The sequence below is a fragment of the Sturnira hondurensis genome, unplaced genomic scaffold (genome assembly GCF_014824575.4).
Source record: "Sturnira hondurensis isolate 20B ecotype Veracruz unplaced genomic scaffold, ASM1482457v3 Scaffold0013381, whole genome shotgun sequence".
Lineage (NCBI taxonomy): Eukaryota > Metazoa > Chordata > Mammalia > Chiroptera > Phyllostomidae > Sturnira > Sturnira hondurensis.
The window spans coordinates 2,124,730-2,137,209 of record NW_028086012.1 but is presented as its reverse complement, the minus strand read 5'-3'; the positions used below and the strand labels follow the sequence as shown (position 1 = coordinate 2,137,209).

At 49.9% G+C, this 12,480-nt stretch overlaps 1 protein-coding gene across 1 annotated transcript in view; it reads right to left on the bottom strand.

Moving 5' to 3' along the window:
* The window catches only part of CSMD2 (CUB and Sushi multiple domains 2), a 268,001-nt gene that overhangs the window by 91,169 nt on the left and 164,352 nt on the right, over nucleotides 1-12,480 (bottom strand). Inside the window, exons 25-31 of the mRNA XM_037061417.1 lie at nucleotides 12,363-12,479; nucleotides 10,998-11,111; nucleotides 4,253-4,348; nucleotides 2,833-3,036; nucleotides 2,299-2,423; nucleotides 1,749-1,845; nucleotides 569-673 (exon numbers count right to left, since the gene is read on the bottom strand). Of these exons, the coding sequence (XP_036917312.1) occupies nucleotides 569-673; nucleotides 1,749-1,845; nucleotides 2,299-2,423; nucleotides 2,833-3,036; nucleotides 4,253-4,348; nucleotides 10,998-11,111; nucleotides 12,363-12,479 (858 nt within the window). The remainder of the gene's footprint in view (nucleotides 1-568; nucleotides 674-1,748; nucleotides 1,846-2,298; nucleotides 2,424-2,832; nucleotides 3,037-4,252; nucleotides 4,349-10,997; nucleotides 11,112-12,362; nucleotide 12,480) is intronic.

The window sequence follows — 12,480 nt, the reverse complement described above, 5'->3', positions numbered from 1 at the left end:
GGATCCGGCAGTTCTCTCCCAACTGCCCGGTTAAAGCGCACTCGTTTTGAAGACCAGCTGGCTCATAACTGCATTATTCTGCCTCCACCCAGTGCTGACCCTGTCAGGACTGTGGCACCCACTGGGGCTCCCACGCCATCAAGGAGAGCCAAGCCGATCAGCCTTTCCCCATTTCCAAAGTCAATTCGTATCCCAGAGGCAGAAGTCGGAGAGGCCAGTTTTTAGGACTGGAGGAGATCGCCTCTGTTTTCTCACAGCCCAAATTATATACCGCGCCTAGGCCGATGACCAGGCCCCCTTCCCATTCCTGGTGTGGACCCCGAGGGAGTGCATGGGTTTCTGAGTAACTGACGTTTGGGTGAGAATCCCCCCTCCACCACTTACTGGCTGTGTCGGTCGGGGGAGGTTTCAGACCTTCTCTGGGCTTTGGCGACCTCACCTAGGCCTGGGAAGAGGCGAGTGCGATGGAGACAGCACCGCCCCATTACGACTCCTGCTCCTCCTGGGGACTCTGCGCCTGCCAGCTCCCACCCTGACCCCCGTACACGGCCGGGACTCCGATTCTCACTTTTGTACTCCAGGTGGAAGCCGGCCGCCGACACGCTGATGTCTGAGTAGAAATGAAGGTAGAGCTGGTTGGAGGTGCTGTTCAGAAGGGCAGGCACGGTTGTTCCTGGGGAAGAAACAGGCACCACCCAGGCTTAGGCTCCCTGGCCCCGAGCTCTCCCCTTGTCTCCTGCTTTGGCCTCCTGGTGATGTTCTGCTCCCAGGGCCCCCAATGTCCCCACTACCACACTGGTTAAAAGACAAACCGGCACCTCTCAGAGTGCTGGGTCTCCAAGGTCCAAAGGAGGCGGGAGCCCGCAGACAGCTCTCTGCAGGCTGGGCAGTGGCGGAGCCTTGCGCCAGCAGCAGGGCGAGTTCCTCAGGTGGCCCACGAGTTTGGGTCCCTCCCAGCCCCCTCCAAAATGACTCTGACATGTCTCCTTATCTGGGCAACGTGAGCAGCGTAGACAGTTTATCTGGGGCACAGGAGTCCTTTTTGTATCTTGGCGACACGGGTTCTGGGGCCTAGAAGACCCAAGGAATGAACCTGGTCACTGGGCTAAGACACACACCCCCTGTGACCCGAAGGCCACCACGCGATGAGAAATAAGTTAAACGTAGCATTCCCACAGGACCCAGGGATTCCACTCCTCGGCATACACCCAAGGGGATGGAAAACACATGTCCCCATAGAAACTGGTCTGGGAAGGTTCATAACTGCATTATTCACAATACGCTAACGAGGGGGAAGAGCCAAATGCCCAGGAACTGAAGAACGGCAAACAAATGGGGCCTGTCTGTGCGATGAAGTGCTCCATGTGCTACGATGTGCTGCCCCCTGAAAATGTTCTGCTGAGTGAAAGAAGCCAGACACAGAAGGCCCCATGTAAATGTCTGGGGCAAGAAAATCCACAGAGATGGCAAGTGGGTTAGTGGTTGCTAGGGGAGAGAAGTCAGGGTCAATGGGGAGCCGGGGCAGATGGGGACCTGGTTTCTTTCTGGGGTGAGGAGAATTTTCGGGGGTATTGGTGAGGGTTGTAAAACTTTGAGACTATACTAAACCCCACCAAATTGTACACTTTACAACGGTGAATTTTCTGGTCATGTGAATTATATCTTAATAATGATAATAATAATAAAACTAGTAATAATAATGTCCACCACTACCCTCTGCGCCGAGGTCCCTGGAAGGCCCGCCTCACCTGAGAAACTCCCCAACATGGTCACAGTGTTGTCCGCTCCGTCAAACACTTCCAAGGAGTCCCAATTCTGCTCGGTGACAAAGCTGATAACTTGAATCTGAGAAAGCGGAGGAAATGAACTATTGGTTAGACAGCCTGCTACTCACCCTCCCTCTCTTCATGTAACTAATTCAATTCCTGGGCACCTGCTCTGGGCTTGACATTCTGTGAGGTCACAGAATGAGGTCAAGACTGTTTACCCCTCACAGTCTTAAGGAAAAAAAAAAACTCTTCAAGCCATTTGAAAAATATTTCCCATGCATCCTCCCCAATGTCTGTATTCCAGCTCCAGGCCTACTTCCTTCTTCTGTCCCTGATGGCCCAAGCCCGAGCCCACCCCTCCTCCTTCCTGTCTCACCCGCTCTCTCCTCATGCCCCCTGAAGTCCCTGGGCCATGAGCTGTGGTGTTTGCGGTGTGTGGGCCCCAACTCTGCCCTTGGACTGAAGGGCAGGGACAGGACCATGTCTCCTCCTGGCCACCTGCCTGATGGAGATGTCTCCTCGCCCCTACCTGGATGCCAGCACCTTCGGGGACCACGATCTTCCACACGCAGTTGAGGCTGTTGAGGTAGGGCTCCGGGAAGCCGGGGGACAGGATGGTGCCCCTGCGCTCCGTGAGGTTGCCTCCACACGGCACTGGGAGGAGGCAGCTCTGGTCTTTGCAGGTCCCCCATGGGGACCTCCCCAAACCGGCTTTTCTCAGCGCCCCCCAGCCTGCTTGTGATTCCCACCCCTACCCTGCTGGCTGCTCCAGCTGGGCCTCCGTCCCACCCTCTCCCATGACTCCTCCCCACGCAGCCCTCTTCAGGGGTCTAGACCCACGCACCCCCCGTCACATCTGTCCCTCCACCCCAGTTCCCCAGCAGTCCTAGCTCCTCCTCCTTGCTGTCTTCACATTCACTCCACAGGATTAGTGGCCTGAGTTACGTGGCAGGCAGGGGCTGCCGTATGTCTTGGGGTAGCTGCCGGGTCTTGCTGCCTCTCCCAGGGGGAAAGGACTGTTTGCCGGCCACCTGTCCCGAGGCCTGGGTATCCAGGTACTCACCTACACAAGTTGGCGCTGAGACATTCCACTGGGCCAAGGCCCCTGGAACAGGGAGGCACTCGATTTCTGGGGACCCCTGCAGGGCATAGCCGGAATTGCATTCGAAGCGGACGATGGCCCCCACAGAGAAGTCACTGCCCAGTCTCTTGCCATAGCGGGGTTCCGGCACAGAGCTGCACTGCGTGGCGCTGGTTCGGGGCACCGCTGCAGGGGACAAGGGCACTGAAGGGCAGGCCTGTCCCCTCTGGAAACTGGCCTGGGGATGGACTCACAACTGGACTGGAACAGACAGCCTGGATGGGATGCAGCCAGGCTCTGGGCATTTTCCCTTAGAGCAGGGGTAGGGGGCTTAGTAGGATGAGGCCCGCGTACCAAAATGAAGATGGACATGAAATGCTGCGGCACAACTCTGGAAGCCATGGGAGGCAGTGTGAGTCCCCAGCCAGGCTTCAGGGCCACTTGTGGGCCACCCTTGCCTTTCCCCTGATTCCCCTCACGGGTCACGGTCCCACACTTCCTCACAGGGAGGATGGCCCTTCCTCCCCCACTTCAGTGCCGTCACTCTGCTTTTGGCCTCTTCCCCCATGTGCCTTAAGCCCTGCCCAGGGCTCTGATCTCTGTCACCTGAATCTCCTCTCTCCCTACCCACAACGGTAGGTAGGACCTTCTAACCTAGCGCAGATACTGCGTCCCCTGTGGCAGGATCCCCCTGCACCCTGAAACGCAGCTCAGCCTGGCCACCGACACCGGGTCCTCAACAGTGCAACCCCTTCTGGGCAAGGAGAGGCTGGGCCTGCAGGTGCACACCAGGACGCTGCCAGCCTTGCCTCTCAGGGCCAGCAGGGAAGGGAGCAAACGCTGATGACTGCTGGGTGCCAGCTCTTTGTGAATCCTCTCTTAATCCTACCGGTGAGGCGATGTTATCACCCTCAGTTGACAGGGGAGCAACCCGGGCTCCGAGAGCAGGAGTCACGGGTGCCCGGTGAGAAAGCTGCAGGGCTGGGGTTCAGGTCCACGTCCGCCTCACTGCCAAGCCTGTGTTTTCCCCAAAGCTTGCCTGGGCCTTGTGGATAAAACCAAGCCCCACAGGACAGAGTCTAGGAAAGAGGCCTGGGCTGGTCTTCCCAGTGCCATTGCCATTGGGGCTGTACCAGATCGTGTGCGGGGCAGAATTAACTTCTCATGTCTGATTTCTCCCTTCCTTCAACAGGGAGTTTGGGCCAAGAATTGTCGGTTGAGTAAATGAATGCACAAAATCCAACTGAATTTCAAGAAACTGCCTTGCAAACTCTTAGCATCGCCGATACCCTAATAATAAGGCACAGACTAAGGGGCAAAGGTCGCTGTTCTTTTGGTCACTAAGTCACTGAAAAATGGAGCCTGCCTCCCTCCCTCCCTCCTATATCCACATCCTGCATACCTTGGTAGACAAAGTGGAAGCCTCTGGCGGGTGCTTGGCCTTTGGCACTGAACTTAATGAGAACTTGATTGGAGGTGGCCAAGGGCAGTGATTCTCCTGCCGAGATAAGAGGTGAGGAGGAGAGGGGGACGGTGAGTCCAGCTGTTGGGCCCAGCAGACAAGACCCCCGCCGAGAAGCAGGGGCTGCCCACCCTTCGCACTCATTCCTTCCCCACCCCAGCTCTTCCGGAAATGGAACCTCACATCTTCACTGCACTTTTCAGTTTAAAGTTCGCAGGAGGCTGTAGTTTCCATGGTCTTATCATGACCCACAGTCCATGTGAAGTTGGCATGACACGGGTTCAGTGCCCTCAGCTAACAGATCAAGAAGGCGAGGTTCAGAGTGAGGAAATGACCTGCCTGGAGAGGGGAAAGCTTCTAAAGAGCTGGTGACCCGCCGGCACGAGGACAAGGCCACTGCCGAGCTGCCGGGTGGACTGCGGCGAAAGCTGTCGTCAGTCTGACGCAAGAAGCACCAGCTCTGGGAAGGAGGGTGCTGGCATCTTTTGAGAGTAACTGGCCTTTCCCAGATTCTCTGTGAAATGATCCAGAACCAGAGCAAATGTGTAATTTATTGCTCCTACGAGGACCCTTTTGAGAGTAAAAGGGCATGCTATTAATAATTATACTGGGGCAACCTGGTGAAAGCTGGGACTGTCCCAGGCAAAGCAGGACAGGTTGTCACCCAACCCATAACACACAAACTAATGAAACCCTAAATGAGCCCAGGAAGTTAGGGGAGCCCAACCTCCCTAACTTTGTATCGGAAGAGCAAGGTGTGTCTTCGGATTGGTGTGGTATAGACAGGTCGGGGCACAGACAGGTGGGTGATGTGCAGCCAGGAAGCACAGTCTTGGTCATCATCACCTTCCTGTGGAAGCGGAGGGACTGTGGGGTGGAGGCAGTGGCATGGCCACTCTGCGAGATGCCCCTCGGAAGCCTTAGGGACCCCTGAGAACAGCTGCTGACTCCACCAGCAGAACAGAAGTCGGGGTTACAGAAAGCCAGGCTGCAGTTCCGCGGCAGTGAGGGCTGGAGTTGGCATCAGCCGAGGGGCCACTGGGAGGCTCATCTGGGGCCACGAGTGCTTGCAGGAGGCTGACGGGATGCTACTGGCCACTGGGCGTGGGTGGTCTTTTGCACAGCACACCGAGACTTGCATGTGACCCAGATGGCTGAGCCTGGCTAGAAGTCATTGCCCCAGCTGACTCCTGGCTGCCAAAGTGGAAAACCAAAGCAAAACTCCTGAAGGCAAAGTGTCTCCTCATTATCTCTACCTCCTCCTCTCAATGCATGTGAGTGGAACAAAACTCAACTTTTCCATTCTCCCACCACATGGCTTGACAAGTGTGGATTAGGATCCTGGTCACCTCTGACAGAGGCCATCTGCACTCCCATTCCTGGACATGCACAGTCCTCCCTCTCCCTGGCTCAGCAAGGACACAGCAAGACCACTGGACGCACGCAAATATTCCAAAGTTTTAAGGGAGCAAACTACCCTGAGGAACCAAAGCAGATATTTTTGTAGGAACTCCAACGAAGAGCAGGCAAACTCTCAGAAGACTGTCAGTCATAACTGTCACAAGCATCTAGCACTGCCCCTGTGAAGTCGGGGGAGGGAGACACGCCAAAGGGAAGGTCTGAGGTTAGCAAGGCTGCAAAGAGATGAGAAATGCTAGCGCAGGGCAGCTGGGTTCTGCAGAAGTCGAACAGCGACACGGAGATTAAATTTGGGAAATCCTCCCAGGACCCACAGGAAAAGGATAAAGAGATTAAAGTAAAGAGAGAAACGATAAGTGACATGGAAGATAGATGAAAAAATCCAATATACATATATCAAGTATTCTAGAGAGAGAGAAGACAAGAGAAATTGAAGGAAAATAAGAAAGACAATAACTTTCTTAAGCTTAAGAAAGACTTGAGGTTCAGGCTGACACTGTCCACCAAGTGCCAGATCTAATTAATGAGGAATGATTTCCACCGCAACGCATCCTGCTGAGCTTTTTGATTTTAAAAATTAAGAAAACTATGAAAGGTGTTTAGAAAGAAAAGCACAGGTTACCTACAAGATAAAGAATCGGGCAGGACTCCAACTTGTCTGTAATGCTAGCTGTTGGAATAGGGTGGAACGAATACGGCAGTTTTGAAACGAAAAGTTTGTCACCCATAACTTGATTTACAATCAAGTTGTCATTTATATAATTCGTCCAAGGAAATGCATTCTCACACATGCAAGGTGACAGACAGTACTGCAGTTACAAGCCTTACTAAAAAGAGTGAGCCCTGGCTGGTGTAGCTCAGGGGACTGAGCATGGGCTATAAACCAAAGGGTTGCCAGTTCGATTCCCAGTCAGGGCACGTGCCTGGGTTGCAGGCCAGGTCCCCAGTGGAGGGCACGTGAGAGGCAACCACAGATGGATGTTTCTGTCTCTCTTTCTCCCTCCCTTCCCCTCTGTCTAAAAATAAAAATAAACAAAATCTTTAAAAAATGAGTGAAAGTAGGAAAATAAAAAAACTTTCAGGGATAAAGACAACCTGGAAAGTACAGTTGAACCCAAACAATTATTGTGAATAGGTAACATCACTAAATGCAAATGTGAAAACTTACTGTTGTGGAAGAAGCCCATCATTTAAAAATAATTACAATAACATTAAAAGTCCAAACATATATATATATATATATATATATATATATATATAAATAAAATCATGGACATTAGAGATGGGTTGGGTATGATTAGAAAGGTGAGGAGGCAAAATCAAAGCAAAAACAAAACAAAACAAAAACACCCAGAAAGAACAAAGCAAGCAGACTGATAGGAGACCAGATGTTTCACTTGTAAAATCAGTAAGTAAACTTCCTCTTAAAAGGAAAAAACTCTCAGAGAAAATGAGGAAGATATATGAGGCAAACACAGATACAACAATTGTTAGAAACACGAGAAGACAACAAAATACCACAGTTGTAGTGGGAGATACGCTCACACCGCACTCCCTACCACTGACATATCCACTAGAAAAACACAGTGACTTGTGCTGAGCAGCGGTCCTCAACCATCTCCACTGCCCAGCACTCGGTCCAGACAGGCACATGTGTCAAACCCATCAGTACCAGTGGCTGGTCAGCAGGGTCTCTCCAAACGGGGAGTAAGATAAGATCTGAGTATATTGATGCTGATGTCTATAGGTTATACATCTATCTACCTACCTACCTACCTACCTACCTATCAAGAGATTTTGGAAAGGCATCCTGCCTTGAGAGATCCTGATTACGCTTCCGTCTGGGTGTGAATGTGTGGGGTGGTGGTGGGAAAAACTGTTTGACTGAGAGCCATTGCTATAATGCATCTGAATAACAAAAATGGGCAAGACTGATCTAATGGCCACTACAAAGCTCACCGGATCCCAACAGTAACTCTGGGAGGTGGCACTTTTACTCTCTGCCTTTTACAGATGAGGAGACTAGTGCTCAGAGTGGTCACGTCGTGTGCCTGCAGGCACCTCGCAAGGAGGCCGGAGAGCTCAGGCATCTAAGGCAGCGAGTCCACAGGGCTTCGCTCACCCCTCCTCTCTCTGCGGCATCTCGACCCTACAGAGAAGCTGCACTCTTCTCAGATACCTGGGGAATTAAAAAAAGAAATGTCCTTGCCTAATGAGAGGGCCTCACTTAAACCCCAAAGTAGAATGGCACAAACTACGCTCTCTAACCACATGGCCATGAAAACAGAAGACAACACAAATGTGGTAGGAACAAGTTTGTGGTTGGGGGGTGGGGGGGGAGGGGAGGAGAGAGAAGAGATGTTCTTAAACAGCCCCTGGGAAGAAAGAGTAAAATTTGACCACCAGTTATTTAGAAAGTAATGATGATGCAAATCGTACATATCAAAATTGATGACTGAAGCCCAAACTATGCTTAGAGGTGAATATGTTGCCGTAAATGTGCTCTTCATTATACCGAGGAAGTAGCAGACCAAGTTCTCAACTCAAACGTTAGAACGAGGGGAACACAATAGTCGGGAGAAAAAAATGGGGAGAGGTATTACGAAAAGAAAAGGCAGAGGTTAATTCATCAGAATACAACAGCAAACTCCACAGAAGAACTGGTAAGTAGATGCAGTAAAAAATAAATCAAAACGAAACGAACAACAAAAACCTCGGGTCCAGCTGAGCAAACAGGGGAACTACGCCTACAGCACTTGACATGGTAAAGGCAGGAGATACAACCACTGACAGAAAGGACACGAAATAGCGTCATAGTAGCCTATTATGTAAGCAACGTTGCTACAGTTAAAATAACTACAAAATGAAATTTTTACTAAAACATAAAACATCAGCATTCATAACAAAGTAAGATACCTGAACAGATCAATAGCAATGGAAGAAAATAAGAGAAAAACCACTGACAAGGAAGAGATAAAATGGTGAGACAAAGTTATCTGGACAGGATATTAAAGGACCCGGGGGAATCCGCTGGCAGTGTTCACATTGTTATGGGAGGTTCTACGAGTTTGTAAAATGAATACACCAAAATACCAGTCTTCCAACATACTGGCAAAGACCAATCAGAAACTGTAATGTGGGGAGGCCCATTTACAGGAGCAACAAAAAGGGCCATGGCATATCTAGGAACAAAGTTGACCAAGAATGCACACTGCCTGAATGAAGATCACAGCGCCTCCCTCAGGCCACACACGGTAAGCAAACGCAGAGACACACCACGCTCTTGGACGGGAAGAGTCCTTGTTATAAAGCGGTGTGTTCTCCCTGAGTCAACCTACTGTGCCAGTTTAATGGATTCCAATGAACATTCCAAAGCAATTTTTTCAAACTTGACAACATATTTCTAAAGTTTATCTGGAGGTGAAAGTTAAGCAAGAAAAGCCAATAAAAATTCAAAACAAAGAATGTCTATGGGCACTTATCTTACAATGTGTTTAAAATTAAAATAATATTAAAGAGTGTTATAATGTTACAATAATTAAAGCTTTTTGATATAAGAATAAACCAACACTTAGAGGAAATGGATAAAAAGTCTAGAATCATAAACTTTCCTTCATAAAAATTTCATATATGTAAATCTGGCATTTTGAAAATTCTGTTAGGACAACTGATTAAATTTGAAAGAATATGATCATATTCCCTAAATCAAATAATATATCAAAATAAATCCCAAAGTTATTAAAGTAAAACAATGGAGCTAAAAAGAAGTAAAAAAAAACAACAGAGGAATTTTTATTTCATTGGCACGAAAGTAAAGAAGAAAGCCATAAAAGAAAAACATTGATAGACTCGCTATTATGGGAGATTTAAATTTTCTGACATTGAAGCACACCCCGAAGAAAATTCGATGGCAGATAACAGACTATAGGGGAAGGCTTTTTATAGCACATCATACAGGCAAGAGGCTTTTATAGTATATGATATATATGGGTTACAATCATAGGGTGCTTTACTAAATAAATAAGAAACTAAATGCTAATAGAAAAATCAATACTAAGTCACAAGTAGATCCCGAATAAAAAATGCATGGGCTAATAATTTCATCATAAAAAAGGTGAACCTAATTAGTGGTAACAAGGGCAGATTGGAAAATGAGATACCATTTTCACTTTTCAAGTGGATAATGCTTTTGCATTTTTTAATGACTAATTTTGTGAGGCTAAAACATGCCCTCTTATTCACTGCTGGTGAGCAAAGTGGACAAGAACTTTCCAGGGGTGTATTTGACAATGTGTTCAAAAAGAATTAAGGATCTCACACATCCTTTAACTCGGCAATTCTCCTATATGCTCTAAGGTAGTACAGATGTGTATAATGACATGTATAACACACTGAATTACTATTCATAAAAGTGAAACATTAGAAACAATCTATGTTCATTACATAGATTTTAAATTCATTACATACATTTTAAATAACTATATGATAGACTATTATGCAGCATTTTAAAATCCTGTTACAGAATCAAATAATGACAGAGAAACATTCACAATGAATATTTCAATTAAAATATGTATATTACAGCGTTCCATAAAATACATAAATGATTAAGTCTAAGTAGATATAAAGACTGGAAGGAAATACACTCCATCTTTTCAATGGTACTTTCTGGGTGGCTTTTATTTATTTTAATTCCCTATATAATTATTTTTTTGTTGGCTCTCAGCTTTCTGCAATGAAAATGCAATATGTTTATAATTAGAAAAACATGTTGAGGCTAAATGCAAAACAACGGGAATGCTACACCCCACAGGGTGGGGCAGGCGCAGCTTGGGGTAGGAAGGGTTTCTGAGACCCCCTCTGGGTACGGGCCATTGGGAGCTGGCTGTCGAGTGACAGAGCAGGGTGCATGACAAACAAAACTGCGGGGTGGGCCCTGGCTGGTGTAGCTCAGTGGATTGAGCACGGGCCTGCGAACCACACGATCGAGGTTCGATTCCCAGTCAGGGCACATGCCTGGGTTGCAGGCCAGTTCCCGGTTCCCAGTTCCCGGCAGCAGACGCATGAGAGGCAACCATACATTGATATTTCTCTCCCTCTCTCCTTCCCTTCCCCTCTAAAAGATAAATAAATATAATCTAAAAAAAAAAAAAGAACTGCGGGGTGCCGCCTGGAGCCAGGCTTACAGGGCCCGTTCCCTCTGAGCGGCCGAGATACCCACGACCCAGACCCACCGCATCCCTGCCCCTGGCCTAGCCCAGAGTACCTGTGTGGGTGCCCGACAGGGAGCTGAGGAGCCGGGAGTGCTGGCTGTGGCCGTCATGCACCTCCACCACGTCGTTGAGGGCTGTGTGGAAGAAGGCGAACTGTCCAAACACCACTGTGGAGGAGACAGGGGGTGGAGATCTCAGTGTGGAAGCCTGCACGACCATGTTGGGGTCAAGGAGTGGCGGTCCGTGGGACCTCGGGCTGGGAGAGGGAAACCTCAGAGGAAGTGGTTGGTTCACGGGGCTAACTCCTTGCTGAGCCTTTCTGCTGGCTGATTAGCACACCAGCCCAGGCCCCCGGCCTGGGGATGAGGGGCCGAGAAGGGCTGGCTGGCATGCTCCCACGCAGGTCAAGATGACATTGAGAAGTGCACCCAGCCATCAGGTTGGTGGCCCTGGCACTGCGCCAGCCTTACTCCTTTCCCAGACAGCAGCCGCGGCAGCTACTCCAGGACATGGAAGGGCTCTGGGTAACACCCCCATTTTCCATGTGACCTCAGGACCACGTTCCTGATGGGGGATGGCCTTGCCTTGCACCCACTCTGTGCTGTGTTCTAGGACTAAGCAGCCGGCTCTCTGCAGGCCCGTCCCTCTCCTAGGTGGCCAGGGTCTATTGATGCCCTTTGCCCCATCCAGCACCAACTGTGTTTAGAAATAGTCCTTACTCCTCGTACGAAGAGGAGTCCTGGGGAGAAAGCAGCTGGGCTGGTGAGCCTATTGCCCAGCGACAACTGGCCTGTGCTCTGCAGGAACTTCCTGGTCCTCCAGGGCTGGAAGGACTCTCGACTGTCCCCACTGCCAACCAGGTGACAAGCCTAGCTCCTTTTTACCTCGGGGTCTTGGAACCTGGAGGTTTCTCTGTCTTCTCAGGACACTTTTCTTGCGCGTCCTACTTATAGCTGCTGGCCCAGGCCTTGGGTCTCAGACAGAATAGTGGGGTGATATGGCTCCTGGCTCCCTCACCTGTATTTGTAAGCTTGGCTCCATCCCACTCCTCACCTCCTCCTGCCCCTTGGCTACCCATCCCTGGCCTCCCAGTTGGCCTGGATCTGCAGCACATCTGTCCAGACTTGGGCTGTGCTGGGCAGCCCAGTGCCCCTGCCTTCCCTCAGCCCTGCCTAGTTCCTCACCAGCCCCATCCCCTTGGTTCCACCAACGTGTCAGTCGGTCGTGTGTCAGGAGTGCATTCTGCAGCCCGCTTCACGGTGTCCACACTCAGTTGTCCAGTATGGGACACTGTTTTGCCTGTTCCCACGATGGGAGTAGGTACAATTGAGAGTGGAATTGGGATACAATTGGGAAGGGCCCGAGGGGCTGGAAGGAGTCAGAAAACATTTAAACAAATGTTCAATAAAACCCCATACCGTAATCCTTAGGCACGGTGACAAAATACAGGCAGACCTGTCCACTGGTGTAGTTCTGGGGGTAGCTGGGAGACAAGACCACTCCATCTGAACCCACATACTGTCCTCCACAGGGGGC